Source organism: Phascolarctos cinereus, unplaced genomic scaffold, assembly GCF_003287225.1.
Source record: "Phascolarctos cinereus isolate Bilbo 61053 unplaced genomic scaffold, phaCin_HiC Scaffold_1;HRSCAF=81, whole genome shotgun sequence".
NCBI lineage: Eukaryota > Metazoa > Chordata > Mammalia > Diprotodontia > Phascolarctidae > Phascolarctos > Phascolarctos cinereus.
The window spans coordinates 40380765-40397480 of NW_027555514.1; the positions used below are offsets into that span (position 1 = coordinate 40380765).

Here is a 16716-nt window from a genome sequence, read left to right on the forward strand (position 1 = left end):
GAGCATGAATAGCTTATGGAGGAACTGAAACAGTTGTGGGCGGGAGGACAAGTGTCCTAGTCTTGGAGACAGAAGAGCTGGCCAAGTTGTTTAGCCTTAGTGTGCTCTCTGTAAAATTATATTTATAGTAACTCTGGGGTTTTGTGAAGAAGCACACACTGTCTATAATGTAGTCAGACAAATTTGCTCTTCTTCACACATGACATTTTGTCTCTTGTCTCCAGGCCTTTGAATAAATTGTCCCCCTGCCTGGAATGTTCTCCTGCCTCTCGTGTGCCTCTGAGAGCCCCTTAAGCTCAGCTCAGGCCTTCTTCTCTGTTAGACTTTTCCTGTTGGTTTCCAGATGCTAGTACACTCTTTCCTGGAATTACCTCGTATTTATTCCTTTTTCTGGTTTTGTACATATAAATAGAGTGTAAGCTGCTTTAGAGAAGGGAGTGTTTAGCTTTTTGTGTTTGTGTCCCCAGAGCCTGCCCTAGTGCCTGCCTGACACATAAGGAACTTAATGAGCTAGATTGATTTTGATATGTGGTGTTATAGGATGGATATGAAAGGCAGCTGAGAAGGAAATCTGCTGTACCCTGCTCCTAAAACACGATAGAAATCTATAGACTTGAGTCTTGAGAGCTAGAGATTGTTGATTTGGCATGGAGTTAACATTTAACATAGACTTTTTTCTCCCCAACCTATATATAAAGGCTATATGTGTAATCATCTCTTGTGTAATTTATGTTTGTTGGGAATAGTGGCTGTAGTTGTAAGTACTGTCTCTTATCAAAAAATTAAAATATAAAATATAAAAATATTTGAAAAGATGATTGCAATTGACCTTATTTGACAAATAGACTTTTTAGTTATGTATTTTGGGAGTCATAATTAAGCGATCAGGTTACACTTCTTAGTTCAATTCATACTAAATCAATTCATGCTAGTTCAATTTATTCAGTTCAATACATGCTAATTTTTTACTATGATATTTGTGTATTTTTGTCACTTGTTTAATTCTGTTTAATCTTTACAAAATTATGAATTGACTATAGCATGAGTAGTAGAGGAACTTTTTGTCCTTTTTTCCTCTGCATTTCATTCTTCGTTTGTCATTGCACTAAATTTCCTAATGCTTTAAAACTATGCTGAGTGTTGGTTTGGCTTATATGTGGTAGCCTTTAAATTCTCAGACACTTCCATGTATTTTAGTCAGTTGGGCATTTATTAAGAGCTTGCTATGTGTGGAGTTCTATGCTAAGCACTGGGGATGAAAAGAAAGACAAAAGCATGGTCCCTGCCCTCAAAGAGTTTCCATTCTCATTGAGGAGACAACGTGCAGACACCTGTGTCCATATGAGATAGACTGTGTCTGTGGAAGATCCGTCAGAGGGAGCGTGCTAGAACCTGGATTTCTTGATTCCTGAGCAGGTGCTCTCCCCTTTGCACCACACTGCTCTCCCTCTCCACCACATGCTGCAGTGTACCTTCCTTCAAGGCTTCTTTAACATCAGGACTCCTCCTCCCCCCAATACATACAGTCACAGAAAAGCTGGAAGTTTGGTGCTGGGGTCTCTGGGTGAACTGTTCCTATGATTTCACAAAGGTCAGGCACTTCTAGCCACATAGATCAGTGCCTGATCTTCCTCTTGAAAGGACATTACAGAAGGGCCACAGGCTTCCCCAAGGTCACCCAAGGCAGATTTGAATCCATGTCTTTCCTGATGCCCAGCAAATCTCTCCAGTCCCTTGTTTAAAATAATAACACAGATTCATGTTTACTTTGCTTCCTAGAGAATCATAAGATGATAGGACTCAAAAGTCATCCAAAGCATTAATACACAGCAGAGAAACTGCTCATTGAAATAATTATGTATCAAAGCATCCAACCACAATGAACTATTAACTGTTGAATCTCATTTTATTATGAAAATGTTGAATGAATTGTTTGGTTTTTTTTACATATATCAGTGGCCTTATGGAGATATTTGTAGCATTAGTCCTGTTGGAAAGGGACAGGGAACAGAATTCAGCCTCACTTTTCGAAAAGGAAGTGGGAAAAAGTCAGAGACGTTAAAGTTTTCTACAGAGCACAGGACAGAACTTCTAACAGAAGCACTGGTAAGAAATTATATTTATCAGTACACCAATTATTTCTGTTTTCCTTATTTCTTTATATAAGTTATAACAAGGTTATTTTATGATTTGATACTTTTGCTTTTGTAATCAGGGCACTGAAAAATGATTCATACATAATTTCGCTAGTCTTTGGATTATATGAGTATGCATGATCAAGTAATGTGATTAATATAATTCTATATTGAAGCTTTATGTACTTTGTGTAATATTTCAATTATGTGGTCTTGAAAGCTTTCTTGGACAAAAATTTTATTTTGGCTGTGTGTCCAGCTTTTGCGTAATTTGGGTGGAGGGAGTTGAATAAGAAATCCACTTTATAAATTTTGCCACATTTTCATAACTTTTTTTTCTTTACAGAGATTTAGGACTGACTTTTCAGAAGGAAAAATCACAGGAAGGGCAAGTATTTCATCTGTCTAAAATGAAAGAATTTAATTTCTTATCTTGGTGTAGTATAGTCCTGTGACACATCAACATAATCATAAAGAAAAATGTCAAACCCCACCAGAAAATCTACATGTGCAACTGTTATAGCATTCTTTCTCTCCTACCTCCAGAAACTTATTATGTGAAAATATAAAGTGATGCAAATTACTTAGTCAACTCATTCATATAATGATAGGTAATGTAGTTAGTTCATCAGAGAAGTTCAAACAGGAGTAATTTTTGTCAGCTTTTCTCTGCTTCTTAACAAAGGTTTTCCATTCAAGAGGGCACTACTAAAAATACTGGCAGATATGGTCATGTGGGATGCCTTAGTTAAAAAGCCACACATTATCAAATGACCAGTAAGCCATTTGCCAGCAGCTTTGAACCTGAGGTCTGGCCTTTAGAAGTATTTAAACTTTAGCAGCATTAGAATCCAGCTTGGTCTTCCCACTTGTCCCAGAAGACTCCGTAATTCTTTAGGAACATTTCAACTTAGAAAAATCTGCCGTTTTGGCCTACTATCATATAGTAAGTTCTTTAAGCACTGTTGGCACCTGGCAAAAGACAGGTTGCTGCAGCAGCGGTGGCCTGCTGTTGCTCTGTTATGTTAGTCTTGCCACCCTAACTTTTTTGGTTAAATCCATCTCTTGCTTTCCCAGAGCCCCACTGGTTACTGATAGCCAAGTAGTTGTCCTGTTGCCTGAAGAAACTTTTTGGTGAATTTTGGTGACCACTGAAGTGTATTTTTTCCCACCATTGCTGTATTCCCAATGAGAACAATTGAGATAGAACTGTAACAGTTGAAGGTGCATGTTTTAGGCAATGTTTTACATAAGTAAATATTTCCTCCCTGTATTGTAGCTGCTTAAAAACTACCATTGATAAGGCTTCTTGAAAGTGAATAGGTTATTTGACTACTAGATACTGAATTATGTATTTTACCATTTTAATGAATACTTTCAAGTGTGTTTGAGGTTACTGAAGTATGAAAGGACTTTGTATATGAATGGGAATTTGATTTTTTAACATCATAAACGTTCTTCAAGAAAATTCTTTATGAGTGGATAAGAGCACTGGCCCTGGAGTCAGGAGGACCTGAGTCCAAACCTGGCCTCAGATGGTACTCACTAGCTATGTAACCTTGGCAAGCAACTTAATCCTGATGGCCTCACAGGAAAAAAAAAAAGAAAAAGAAAATTCTTTATGCTTATTGGGAATGATATTCTAATTGAAACAGTCATTTGTAGGGCTAACATTTTTTCTTGTGGTAACTTATATGCTATTAATGTTCTGAATTAGTTATTTGAATTGTATGCTATACTGTACTTGAAATGTTAGCCAGTGGTTAGCTAGATGGAGTTTTTCTTTTGAAGGCTTCTGAAATGTCATTGAAAAGTTTAACAGGGTTCTTGATTAAGGTTTTTTGGTATAGTATTATTCTAGGATCATTCTTTTTTACATTGCAAATCATATTTTTATTGCATAGAGAAGAATGAGTTATTTTCAGCTAGAATTAGCATTGTCAAATATGAACAAACCTAACAGACAGCTTTATTTTATGGCAAGCTTTAAGAACCTGAATCTTAAATCGATCTTCCTTCCCTTTGTAGAGGTATCATTGTTTTAAGCATCACTGGAGTGATACAAGAAAACCTGTCATTTTAGAAGTAACTCCTGGAGGTTTTGACCAAATTAATCCTGCAACCAACAGAGTCCTTTGTTCTTATGACTACAGAAATATTGAAGGTTTTGCCGACCTTGCTGATTACCCAGGGGGGTTTTGTATACTTTATGGAGGATTTAGTAGATTGGTAAGTACTTGTAAAGAAGATTTCGTAGATGGGGAAGGGAGTATTTGTATTTACACTCAGATGCTGTTGTAACAGTTGGTTATGATTTTATATTAACTTCACATCTTTAATTCTTTAATTTACAGTTTTGATGGCATAGAGACTGAATGTGATTTCATTAGTATAAGAAAATCCTGAATGAGGGAGCTCCTTCTACCAGTGCAGGTTACCACCTGCTCTGCAAGCTTTGAAAAGCCAGGTGCCTCAGACACATACAGCCAGTGTATGGCAAGAGCAGGGCTTGAACCCAGGTCTTCTGACTCCAGGAGGGGCTCTCTATCCACTACACTAAACAACTTCTATTTTTATTGATTTGGTAGTTGGGGAATAGAAGCCAAGGCTTCATTTGTATCTTCTAGATTTTGAGGTCTGTCTGGTGTTTGAGACCTCACAAATCTGAAGATCATTGGTAGTCATATTCACTTTTCAACCCTGGAGTTTCTGAGCCTTTTACAAATTATAGTAGACTACTTGAAAGCTGCTTTGACTTGACCTGTTTGCAAACAGATGATAAGTGCTAAACTTATCACACCTGTGTGGTTTCAACATACAGTTATCCCTTCCACATCGCTGGGGTTAGGGTCATGATGCCCCCGTGATCTGGAAAATCAGTGTAAAAGTTTTTGGCCCTCTCTTTGTATCAGAGAAGTCTGAATTTTTTTTTTCCTTTTATGGAGTGTTTGTAGGACCTTACTGTAAAATTTGGATTGACGTTATACAGTACTATACATATGTTTTTTGCATATCTGAGTTTCTAAACCTTTTGTACATTGTCTGCTGGCCTTCCATGTGTTGTTGTGGTTTTCGCAAAACTCCCCAAAAGGTTCCCGTTTAATTTTTTATGCTGACCCAAAAAATATAGAAAGTGTGGTGGGGAAAGTCCCGGTGTGGAAGGGATAACTGTATAGGAATGAATTATAGATCTTTAGAGCCAAAACAGATCTTAGAGGTTTTCTAAAGTACAGACCACTTATTTTATAGATGAAACAAAGCCTTTCAAAGTTGTGGCTTACCCAAGCTTATGAAACTAGTTAATAGCAAAAATGAAACCCAGTGTGTAGTTTACACATCAGGGTTGAGAGTTGCCTAGAAAATACATATTTCTTACTATTGGCTTTTTTAAAACTCTTGGTCATCGAGGAATTTAGCCCTGCTAATTGAAACTATGTTGCTATCCTTCTGATACTTTCCCTACCACTACTTAATGATTTTCACTAAATATCTAATAGAAAAATTGCTTACATGAAAGCTGTGGGGAAGAAGTTGGGTTTGGTCAGGGGAAAAGCAAAGCAGATGCTATGTAGGTTTTAAAAATGTAAAACACATAATGGAAATATTTAGGTGTTGAGTTGAGTTTCTTTATGTTTTTAATTATATTCAAAAAATCCTTTTGTTTTTTTGAAAAACAAGCTGGAATGCTTATATATTGCCATAACTTATCACAAGATATTCCTACTTTTATTTGAAATGCTTCTTTTCTGAACTATTTTTCATGTAAATGCTTTTGTAAAAACAAGTTGAAAATCTGACTTTTTCAACATTAAAAAATTGTAGCATCTGTTTGCATCTGAACAAAGGGAAGAAATCATCAAGAGTGCAATAGACCATGCTGGCAATTACATAGGCATTTCCCTGCGGACCAGGAAAGACCCCTTAGGATTTGAACAGTATTTAAACCTTCGTTTTGGAAAATATAGTGGAGATGAATCCATAACATCATTAGCAGAGTTTGTTGTTCAGAAAATATCTCCTAGACATTCGGTAAGATCTGCAATGAATATAAAAATTTCTTCATTTTGATCTATTCTAGCTTTCTCATTTGACTAACTTTTCAATCCATGTTTTATTTAAAGGAACCCGTAAAGAGAGTATTAGCTCTTACAGAAACTTGTTTGGTAGAACGTGATCCAGCAACCTACAATATTGCAACACTGAAGCCTTTAGGGGAGGTCAGTAGCAACATCACCAGTTTATATAGGATCTCTTGGCAAACCAAAGAATCATTCTTTGTTTTTCCTTGTGGTTTATAGATTAGGAATTCATATTTGGAACTAATTTTAAACATTTTATATTAGAAAATTAAGCATTTCAGAAATATGTATTTTTTAAATGCAGAACTTTTAAATGAACAAATATAAAAATTTTTCATTGGCTCACAAACATTTGTCATTCTTTACATGCCAAGATGCACAGAAATCTGTAATATAGACTTAAGTGCTTGGAAGCTATATTGGCTTTTGCATTTGTAGGCTAGTTAAGTCTGAAGACTCCTCAGCATTAAATTTTAAAAATGTTTTTTGTTTTTGTTTTTTTTATCAACTTAGGTATTTGCATTGGTTTGTGACTTTGAAAATCCACAGCTTTTTACCATTGAATTTATAAAGGGGCAAATACGGAAATATTCTTCAACGGAGAGGTATTTGTAAAATTCTTTCAAGACTAGAAAGTACTTCTTATGTTAATTCACTGGTGTAAATTGCAGGTGATCATCCTTACTACCAATCTTTGTTATAAATAAAAATTTTCTAAGCTAACTTGTTGAATGCCTGCTAGGTTGCATAGTGGATAGAATGCTGGCCTTGAAGTCAGAAAGGCCTGCATTCAAATCTTGTTTCAGACACTTGCTAGCTGTGTCACTATGGGCTAATCATTTAGGTTCCTCATTTGTAATGTGGCCATAATGGTAGCACCTCCCTCCCAGAGCTGTTTTGAATATCAAATAAGATGACGTGGAAAACACTTTTCAAACACAAAAATGCCACGAGAATACTGTTGTTGTTATTATGGTATAAACATATTAAGCGCTGATTGAATTTGCATTATTCAGACTCACATTTGTGACCCAGCTGTAACATCTCCGTAAAAAACATATGCTGTGATAGTAGAGGAGAGCTGTGGCCATCCATAGCTTATTAGTGAGGGAAACATTTCTTTTAAATACCCAGTAAAAATTATGGATGTAAATTACATAAATGAAGCAGTGAAGCAGATCCGTATTTGCTTTTGAAGAAATTTCTCCTCTAAATTTTCCCTCACTTTCATCTTGCTTGATCTTTACATAATCATGTTTCTTTTTCTGTTCTTTATAACTCTAGCTTTAGTCATGCCTCTGTTATATTTGTTGCAGCTGGTTTGTGTTGACTTGTTCATATTGCTTGCTCTGTTTAACATATATATATATATATATATATATATATATATATATATATATATATATATATATATATATATATATATATATATATATATCTCCTATCAGGCTATAGATTATTCTTTAAAAGTGTTCATGATAATGTGCCAATATAATCTTTCTATTCGTAAATGTCTCTTAGCATTTTTACCATCTTTGGTAGTTTAGGAGTTGACTAGAGGAAGTACTATCTAGTTACTTCCACTTTTCTTTGCTTTAGGTTTTCTATCACTTCTCCCTATCTGACTGGCTGCGTCTGTACACACTGTGATAGAGTTCTCCTTAACCAGATCTTGTGAATGTACCAATACGTTGGTGTGATTGGCACTCTTGGCATTGCTGAAATGGGCTGCAGCTAAGGAGTTAGAATAATATTGAATTTTTAAAAACCACTGTATGTCTGTGCAGTCTTATTGACTTCCCTTAATTCTTTAGTCCAGCTAGTATTAATCTGAGATCTCCACTCTTAGTACTAGCCAGTTAAAGATAAGGCAAATCTACCTGGAACCATTATGCTATAGTTGACATTCCCTCTAAATGAAAGGAAAGTAAACAAATAGCAGTAGCAGTGTACTGTAGGTGGAGTTCAATAACTAAAAAGTGTACAAGAATTTCTAAGTTCACATTTCCACTAATCTAAAGCCATTTTAAATTCAAAAACATTATTTCCCCCAGTCCTTAACATTTCTTTTGCATTTAGCACAAGTGAAGCTTGCATTCTACTAAGGGGTCAGAAAATAGACACAAATAAGCGTAACACATGGCAAATGAATAAAAAGAGTGCTGTGTGAAGTGTGGGAGAAAAGTCACTCTCAACTGGGGAATCAAAAAAGACTTCCTGTAATTGACTTTAAAAGATTGGTGGGTGGAAGTGCCACAGAGATAGGAAGAAAGGCATTCCAAGCATAGTGAAGTGTGAGATTGAAAAGAGAGGAGATGCTGAAGGCCCGGGATGTGTATGGGAGAAACTGAATAATTGAGTTTGACTGGAAATAGAATATGACATCAGAAGAGGTAGGTTGGACCCAGCTTTTCGAGGTAAATAGTAATAGTAAAAGAATTTGCATTTTATTCAGAAGGCATAAGCCCCACATTGAGGGCTCACGTGTCAAGGAGAAACATAACCAGATCTGTGTATAGAGATAAACCTGATAGTAACATGAAGTATATATTGGGGAAAATGAGTGGCAGCAGCAAGATAATAGTTCAAACTGCTGATGATGAGAGTCTATACTAGAGGAAGAATGAACAGAGAGTGGATGCAGGAGATAATGCAAATGAAAAGTCCATAATCTTTTCCATTCCCCTTACCTCTCATATCTAATGATAATAATAAGGTTTTGGGTGTGGGAGATAGAGGTAATAATGTTGTAGTCAAGTTGTAAGGAATAGATTTGAGGGGAATGATGAACCTGGTATTACACATATTAAGTCTATACCACTGGGAAAGAGTTGACTGAAGTCATGCAGTGAAGCTGTTTGGACCTACTGCAGGTTTCTTATCTGATCCAAACTGGAACCTCACCATGGCCAGCTAATCTTTTTAGTCTTCCCTGGTTGATTCTCCAACCCACTCACCACTTCTAAATCTCTCTCCTCACATCTTCCACAGAACCCACTTTTCTCACTAAAGACTTTGCCTCATACTTCACTAAGGAAACCTAGGCCATTTTTCAAGAGACTGCTTCTTCTGGTCTTGTAACCCCTTGATAAACCCCATTTCTTACTTCATTCTCTCTTGAAAGGAAACCTTTTTGCCGAAGCCAATGGCTTTATGTGTTCCACTAGATCACTTAAAGCTCCTCACAACTTGATCTCATTTTACCATTCCATCTTCTTATACTTTATTCCCTCTCTACAGTTCAGCAAAGCAGGCCTTATTTCTTATGCTACGGTAAATTTCATAATCTCAGTGCCTTGCACTATGTGGCTCCCATACCTGGGTTGTACCTCCATACTTTGCCTCTTGTAACTCCTGATTTCCTTCAGATTTAGCTCAAGAGCTGTCTTCTAAATGAGATCTCTCTTGGCCTTCCCAGCTGCTTGATGACTTTCCCCTTCCCCCAAGGTCTTTGTTTTTCATTCAGGTTTTGTTTTGATACAGTGTTTGGCGCATTTAGTAGCTTCTTGAATGCTTACTTGTTTGACAACCAAGTGAAATTCTCTTTTTTGCAGTTAGAGGTGTGACTGTAGAGTTCAGGAGAAAGGGCTAGAAAGAAATCTTGCATAGAAGTGATAATTGAAACCATGGGAGCTAATTAAATTGCCAAGGAAGAGTGTATAGAAAGAGTAAGTTGAAGAATAGAATTACTCCCATTTTAAAGGGTCAGGATACATACAAGGAGCTAGGAAGGAAGTAGAGAAAGGGATAATTATAGAAAGGTAGGAGAATGTGATAGAGTCCTTTCTAGGAGGTAGGGATGATGTTCTGGAAATCAAAGACGATGAGTACTTATTAAGAGTGAAGTTACTTTTTTGGGGGTATGGTATTTTGAATCCCTCTCTGCCCACCTCCTTCTTTTTTCTGCTCAGAGACTCCTTGTTAGCTAGTTTGTTGGATGGAGTAAGAGCCTCTGGTAATCGAGATGTTTGTGTAAAAATGACATCCACACATAAAGGTCAGCGATGGGGATTGCTCAGCATGCCTGTGGATGAGGAAGTAGAAAGCCTTCACCTCAGGTTCTTAGCTACACCTCCAAGTAAGTGCAGTTTCAAATCTTATTGCGTTCTACTGTATATACATGCATATATATATACACATATATATATAATTTTTTTCTTCTTTCTGAATGTCTTACTAAACAGAATGGGAACCTACTTACTCTTTTTTTCTTTCCCTTTTCCCCATCTTTTTTGCAGATGGCAACTTTGCCGATGCTGTATTCAGGTTCAATGCTAATATTTCCTACAGTGGAGTTCTGCATGCAGTAACACAGGATGTAAGAGTTAAATACCATGAGTTCTTTGCAGAAAACTGTGGGTCTTGGGGGAAAATAATTAGACATGTATTTTCTCTATTAGGGTCTCTTCTCGGAAAACAAAGAGAAGCTGATCAACAATGCCATCACAGCATTACTGTCACAGGAGGGCGACGTGGCTGCGTCCAACGCAGAGCTGGAGAGCCAGTTCCAAGCTGTGAGGAGGCTTGTGGCTTCCAAGGCTGGCTTCCTGGCCTTTACCCAGCTGCCCAAGTGAGTGCCCTCTTCTGCATCTGCTTATTATATGGAAGTAGAATAATACGTAATGATTAGGGTCTCTTTTTAAAAAGTGATGAAAAGTAGTCCTGAAGGCTAGTTTATCTGCTTTTTAATTATGAGGAAACCAAGACAGTTTGAACTGAAATGGAACAGCTTCGTTCTCTTGTGGCAAAAATTTCTAGTTATTAAAAATAATTATTTCAAAATGAAAAATGTTTCTGACTCAAGGTGTCCTGTATTTAACACATTACCTACATGTGGTAAATGACCTTTAGGCAATAGAAATGTTTGTAGTCTTGAAATGATAACTGCAGAAATCTAGAGGTGGCATTGTTATTTATTTTAGGAATGAAAAGCATAAAGTACTAGGTGGTAGTAATTTGGGACACCTGTGGCTTTTATTTCAAAAGATTTCGGGAGCGACTTGGAGTGAAGGTGGTGAAAGCTCTCAAGAGGAGCCATGATGGTGTAACACATGCATCTATCGATATGCTTTGTGCCCTCATGTGTGTAAGTTTGTGTCACTTCTCTTGAACTTTTCTTTAAGTTGCTGATCTGGATTGGTTGAAAATTTTTCCCTCTTAACTAGTTAAAGTTGAGTTTTGTGTAAACTTGAAGACATGATTCATAGATAGAGTGTTTCTTTGCAAACACAAGAATTAATTACTGTTGTGTAATGTTGAATTTATTCATGAAAAAGGATAAGAGTTCAGCTAGGAAGACGGTGGCCAAAAACTTTTTGTGGAGATGTTGAGTAGTTCAACAGAGATTTGATTTTGAAAATCCAAACAGTTAATGTATTTATCCTGAATGAAAGTTTGCTGCTAATTTTAGCATTTCATAAATTCTGTATCAGTGGAGGAAATTGCTAAATACACTGTAAAGGACAGTTCATGTAAACGTGAGCTGCTCTTAGCACCTGGTTTGACTGCAAACATAGTTTTCATTGTTAGAATAAACAGTGACTTTTAAGTGTACTAGCCCCGTCATGTGTTACATGTTGTGTAATTATTCTGTGAAGTCAGAACAATCCTAGGAGAAGATTAGTTATCTTTTTTTTTTCTTTTCCTACTTGGGAACTATCATTTTTAGGACATTTTCATTTTCTTTCACGGGTTTCAAAAAGAATGTTTTTATGAGTCAACTCTAAGATAATGGCAAATGAGTCTGCTTCTAAATGATTTTTTTTAACCATTTTAGCCCATGCATGATGACTATGACTTGAGGCAAGAGCAGTTGAACAAAGCATCTCTTCTTTCTTCAAAGAAGTTTCTGGAAAACTTATTAGAAAAATTTAATTCCCATGTGGTAAGTAATAGTCAAGCTTTTATAAGTAGTAGGTTGTTGTTCCCCCACCCCCACCCCCTAACATCTCTGTTGCTCTTTATGGCATGCAAAGCACTTGGCATTGGTTTTCCTCTGCTTCTCACAACTTTGCAAGATGATTCTGCAAAAGAGGAAACAGAGGCTGAGAGAGTAAATGACTTGCGCAGGGCCTGACAACAAGTAAATGTCTAAGGCAGGACTGAAACCCAAGTCTCCTTTCTTCTAAGTGCAGTGCCTACAGTTGGTTGATGTGGTCATCTGTTAAACCTGTTATCATAGTTCAGCCTCTGTGGATGTGTTTGAGTTCAGTTCAGCAGGCAGTTAAGTACCTGCTCTATCTCCAGGCCTGTGCTAGGAACTGGAAAGCAAGAAGAACAGTAAGATGGTTCCTTCTTACTTCTGCTGTGTAGAGAGGTGAGCAGAGGGGAGATAGTACAGGTGTGATATACACACGCACAGAAGTATAAGACAAGGTAATGTAAGGTGATTGTACAATTGGGGAAGGGAGATTATAATGTAACGTTGCAGTCTCATTCATCTGCAGAAGATAGTTTTGAAAGGTTTACAGTTTTACTTTAAAATTCTAGAAACAAATCTTTTCTTCCTTCTGGTGGCCACCATAAAATAAAAGCCCTGAAGTTTAGGAATTGAATTATTAAGTGATTTAGTTCTTCATTAGTAACAATTTTAAATTCTATTGCAGGGAAAAAATTTACAAATAACCATAACTGTTGTAAGTGATACTAACTCATTTAATTTTTTTTTTTTAGATGCTTGAGTAGGTCTGATTGTCCATCCAGGTCCAAAGAGCTTTAGTTTTCTTGAGATTGGTATTCGTTCTTCTGCAGTATCTGTAGGCTTCTTGGATTTTATTTTCCGTGTTGCAGAATGACTCTTCCTAGTGACCGTGAAATCAGAAAATTAAATATTCTGCCAGCTTAGTTAAATGTCAGGAATTTTCCTTCAGGAACTTGAATGCATCTTTGAGATGTTCCCAAAGCAATGACTTACTTTGTTTTTCAGGATCATGGGACTGGTGCCCTAGTTATTAGTTCACTTTTGGACTTCCTGACCTTTGCCCTCTGTGCTCCATATAGCGAGACGACTGAAGGGCAACAATTTGATATGCTTTTGGAGATGGTTGCATCCAATGGAAGAACCCTCTTTAAACTTTTCCAGGTGAGATCTTGGCCTTTTTTCTTAAGCAGTATGGTTTGATATTTTCCAGTGTTGCAAGGGAAGATGGTGACATCTTCCTTCACAATTTCGATGTTGTAAAACCATTCCTTTGGTTTGGAGATAGAAAGAAAATGAGCCGGCATTTTTTGTAACGATGTGAGGTCACTGCCAATCCACTGTTGATGGTGGTTTTGCTGTTTCACACTTCATTCCCACTTTGAATAGTGTTAAAAATTAATTTCTACTCTGTTGTACTTTATAGGTGCAGTGTTTTCATCAGTAAAATAATTCAGTCTTTTCCGCCTGTGAGGTTCTTGGTCTTTTTACATGTAGTTTCCGATACAGCATCTTTGGCTATCCATTTGTCATCCCTCATGCTCCTACTCTTCCAATTACACAAGACCTTGATGGTTTTTATGCTACTTTTCCTGTACAGATCATTGGTGGTGATGTGCTGTAATCATTAATACTTCCGCATGAATCTCTCCATGGCTCTTTCAGTTACCAGCTATGCCAGGACCAAAATTTCTTACTTCATTCTCTCCTTCCAGTAGTCCTTCCACAAATTTTTTTGTAGTGAAATGTGTCCCAGGAATGATGACCTTACATCAAATCAAACATTTCTTCCTAGAAGTTAGTTTTATTCCTTAGCCCTATATATTATTACTTTGCATGAGTGCTGCAGTGTTACATATGCTCCACAATCCTGTTGCCCTTTTATTGTGGGCTCTTCATTAATATTTAGCTGTGATGTAATTTTGTGTAAAATAGTTTGTCAGCATATAATGTGTCAACAATAGATTCCTATTTTATTTAAATTATTAACTAACATGTAATTGTATATCATCGTATCTTTTTAACCAGCTGTTGATTGTAGTTGAAGAAAAGCTCTGATTGATGATTGACTCTTTTTCTCCCCTTTTAAAGCACCCTTCCATGGCAATTGTAAAAGGAGCTGGTTTGGTTATGAAGGCAATAATAGAGGTGAGAATAAAATTAGAATTTCTAAGTTTTAAACAAATTAGATCAAATAGTTTCTTATTTGGATTGGCATGCTCATAGAAACTGAATATATTTCCACCTGTGATAGAAAAACATTGTAAGAAAAGTGTTTTAGCTCTCTGCTCTGGATTTTCTTCTGGTAGTTGCAGTGAAGCAAAAGAGAAATTTAGCATTACTGGAGTGAAGGGTGGAACAAATGAATTAACTTTTTTGTTCTTCTAGCATAATTTTATTTTATTAAAATGGACGTAAAAGGACACAAAAAATGTCTTTGTTTTCTTTGAGTATCCCATTAATATTCAGGTACTTTTCTGTAGAGACAATATCCCTTCTTTCCCATTGCTCCCCCAAACAAAAGCATTATGTTTCTATGTTAAAATTACTCTTAAAGTTTGTATTTGTGAAGACCAGGTAAAGGAAAAATATAGATTACTAGAAAATGTCCTTTATTGATTATTTCCTTTTTGGAAATGGCTATTTCAAATTTCCCAATAAATAGGCTCGGTTCATTCGGTAAATACGTACTTCAGAGATACTGCTGTGAAAGGTAAAAACTAGAAAGTAGCTAGCTAGGTGGCATATCATATAGAGTATGAGACTTCAAGTCAGGGAGCCTTGAGTTTAAATCCTGCCTCAAGCACTTAATATCTGTGTGATCCTAGCCAAGTCACTTAGCCTCTCTCAGCCTCTGTTTCCTCATGTGTAAAATGAGGATAATGATAGCACCTACCACACAGATTGAAATGAATTGACATATACACACACACATATAACTTTGCAAAACCTTAAAATGTTACGTAAATGCTAGCTGTTATTATTTAGGTGTGAACATGAACATATGAATGTGAACATGGCATCGGTTGATATTCTACTAAATCCAACATCTGCCGACCACATCAGGACAATAACTGACGACAGAAGGCAGAACTTTTGTCTTTCTTATTCTGTTTCTGCTTCTTTACCAAGAAGAATGCACTTGGAATGTGTGAAAAAAATAATAGTTAGCAAATAAAAGGCGATGGAAAGAAGCTCCTTAGCTAGCTACCCTCAGGGAGATCAAATCAGATGATCTCATTTTTAGAAGAGGACCGATGACATCATGAAGTGATGTTTGGACATGTGCATGAACTGGATTGAAGTGAAGCAGAGGTGCACAGTCATCAGCCTCACTCTGTCTTCCACAGTCATCAAAATCCAGTTGCAAGACTAGTTCCTATCCCCCATTGGGCTTGCCTTCTAGTAGGGGGAACATTTAAAATCTACCTGGATTCTGTAGGATACTTAAATTTCAGAAAGTTCTTCACCTGTCTCTAGAAAACATAGTGGAGAATCTCTATACAAAGCAGTTGGTTATGATGGGGGAAAACAGACTTGGAATGCAGACCTGAGCTGGGGTTTGAGTTTTCCTGTTTATCACTTTATCACCTGTGTTCCTTGCAGTAAGTGACAGAATCTGAGTAAGAAGGATCCTCAGTAGTCTTCCAGGCAAAACATTTGACTGGAATTCCTTCCAAGGCATCCTCCCAGCTGGTTCATCAGCCTCTGTTTGAAGGGCCTAGGGATGGAGCCTTCATGACTTCTCAGGACATGTCATCCCCTAGTTTTTGTTGTTGTTGTTGTTGTTGTTTTGTTTTTAATTAATTTATTTTGATTTATCAACAGTCACTTCCGTATTCTTTTGAGTTTAAAATTTTTCTCCCCCTCCTTCCCTTCCACCCTCCCCAAGATGGCATACAATCTGATATAGGCTATACGTATACATTCCTATTAAGCATATTTTCACATTAGTGATGTTGTAAGTAAGAATTAGAACCAATAGGAGGAACCCCCAGAAAGAGGAAACAAAACTCAACAGAAGAAGAAAAGTAGCAAATAGTGTGCTTTGATCTGCATTCCAACTCCGTAGTTCTTTCTTTGGACATCATCCCCTAGTTTTTATTATCACTGACTGTTAAGAATTGTTAGGGGTGTATGGGGTGTTCAGGGAGGACTAGCGCCTCTGGTATGAGAGCTTGCCCAGTCTTTTTTAGGGCTGCTCATCCACCTTTAGTGTCTAGCTAGCACTCAGTTCTCACCTGTGGCTCCAAGAAACTGTAGCATGTGCAGTAGCCACACCCCAGTAAACTGTACAGGTTGAGAGTATCCAGTAAGTCTCAAACCTGTTGGTGAGTTTGCAGGGTATCTACTTCAATCACGTGAAGATTTCCTCCAGTGGAATGGGTGGATGAGAACAGTTTGTTCCGAATGCCACGAAGATAGCTGAGCAAGCACTGTGGAGCACTTAGAGCTTGGTCATACAGCGAAGACACCAAGGTCACGCACTGCATCCCCCACCGTTGCCAGCCATACAGGCTTTCGTCTTGCAACTGGACTTCGATGCCTGTGGAAGAGAGAGTGAGGCTTATAACTTTGTGCAGCT

General features: G+C 37.1%; 1 protein-coding gene across 4 annotated transcripts in view; it reads left to right on the forward strand.

Moving 5' to 3' along the window:
* The window catches only part of DNAJC13 (DnaJ heat shock protein family (Hsp40) member C13), a 122942-nt gene that overhangs the window by 24543 nt on the left and 81683 nt on the right, over positions 1-16716 (forward strand). For all 4 annotated transcript variants that reach the window (XM_020987276.2, XM_020987277.2, XM_078151571.1 and 1 more), the window contains 13 exons: positions 1957-2106; positions 2482-2523; positions 4164-4364; positions 5958-6164; positions 6257-6352; positions 6728-6819; positions 10126-10292; positions 10453-10532; positions 10615-10784; positions 11201-11300; positions 11991-12098; positions 13140-13295; positions 14223-14279. In XM_020987276.2, coding sequence (XP_020842935.1) covers positions 1957-2106; positions 2482-2523; positions 4164-4364; positions 5958-6164; positions 6257-6352; positions 6728-6819; positions 10126-10292; positions 10453-10532; positions 10615-10784; positions 11201-11300; positions 11991-12098; positions 13140-13295; positions 14223-14279 — 1626 coding nt within the window. The remainder of the gene's footprint in view (positions 1-1956; positions 2107-2481; positions 2524-4163; positions 4365-5957; positions 6165-6256; positions 6353-6727; positions 6820-10125; positions 10293-10452; positions 10533-10614; positions 10785-11200; positions 11301-11990; positions 12099-13139; positions 13296-14222; positions 14280-16716) is intronic.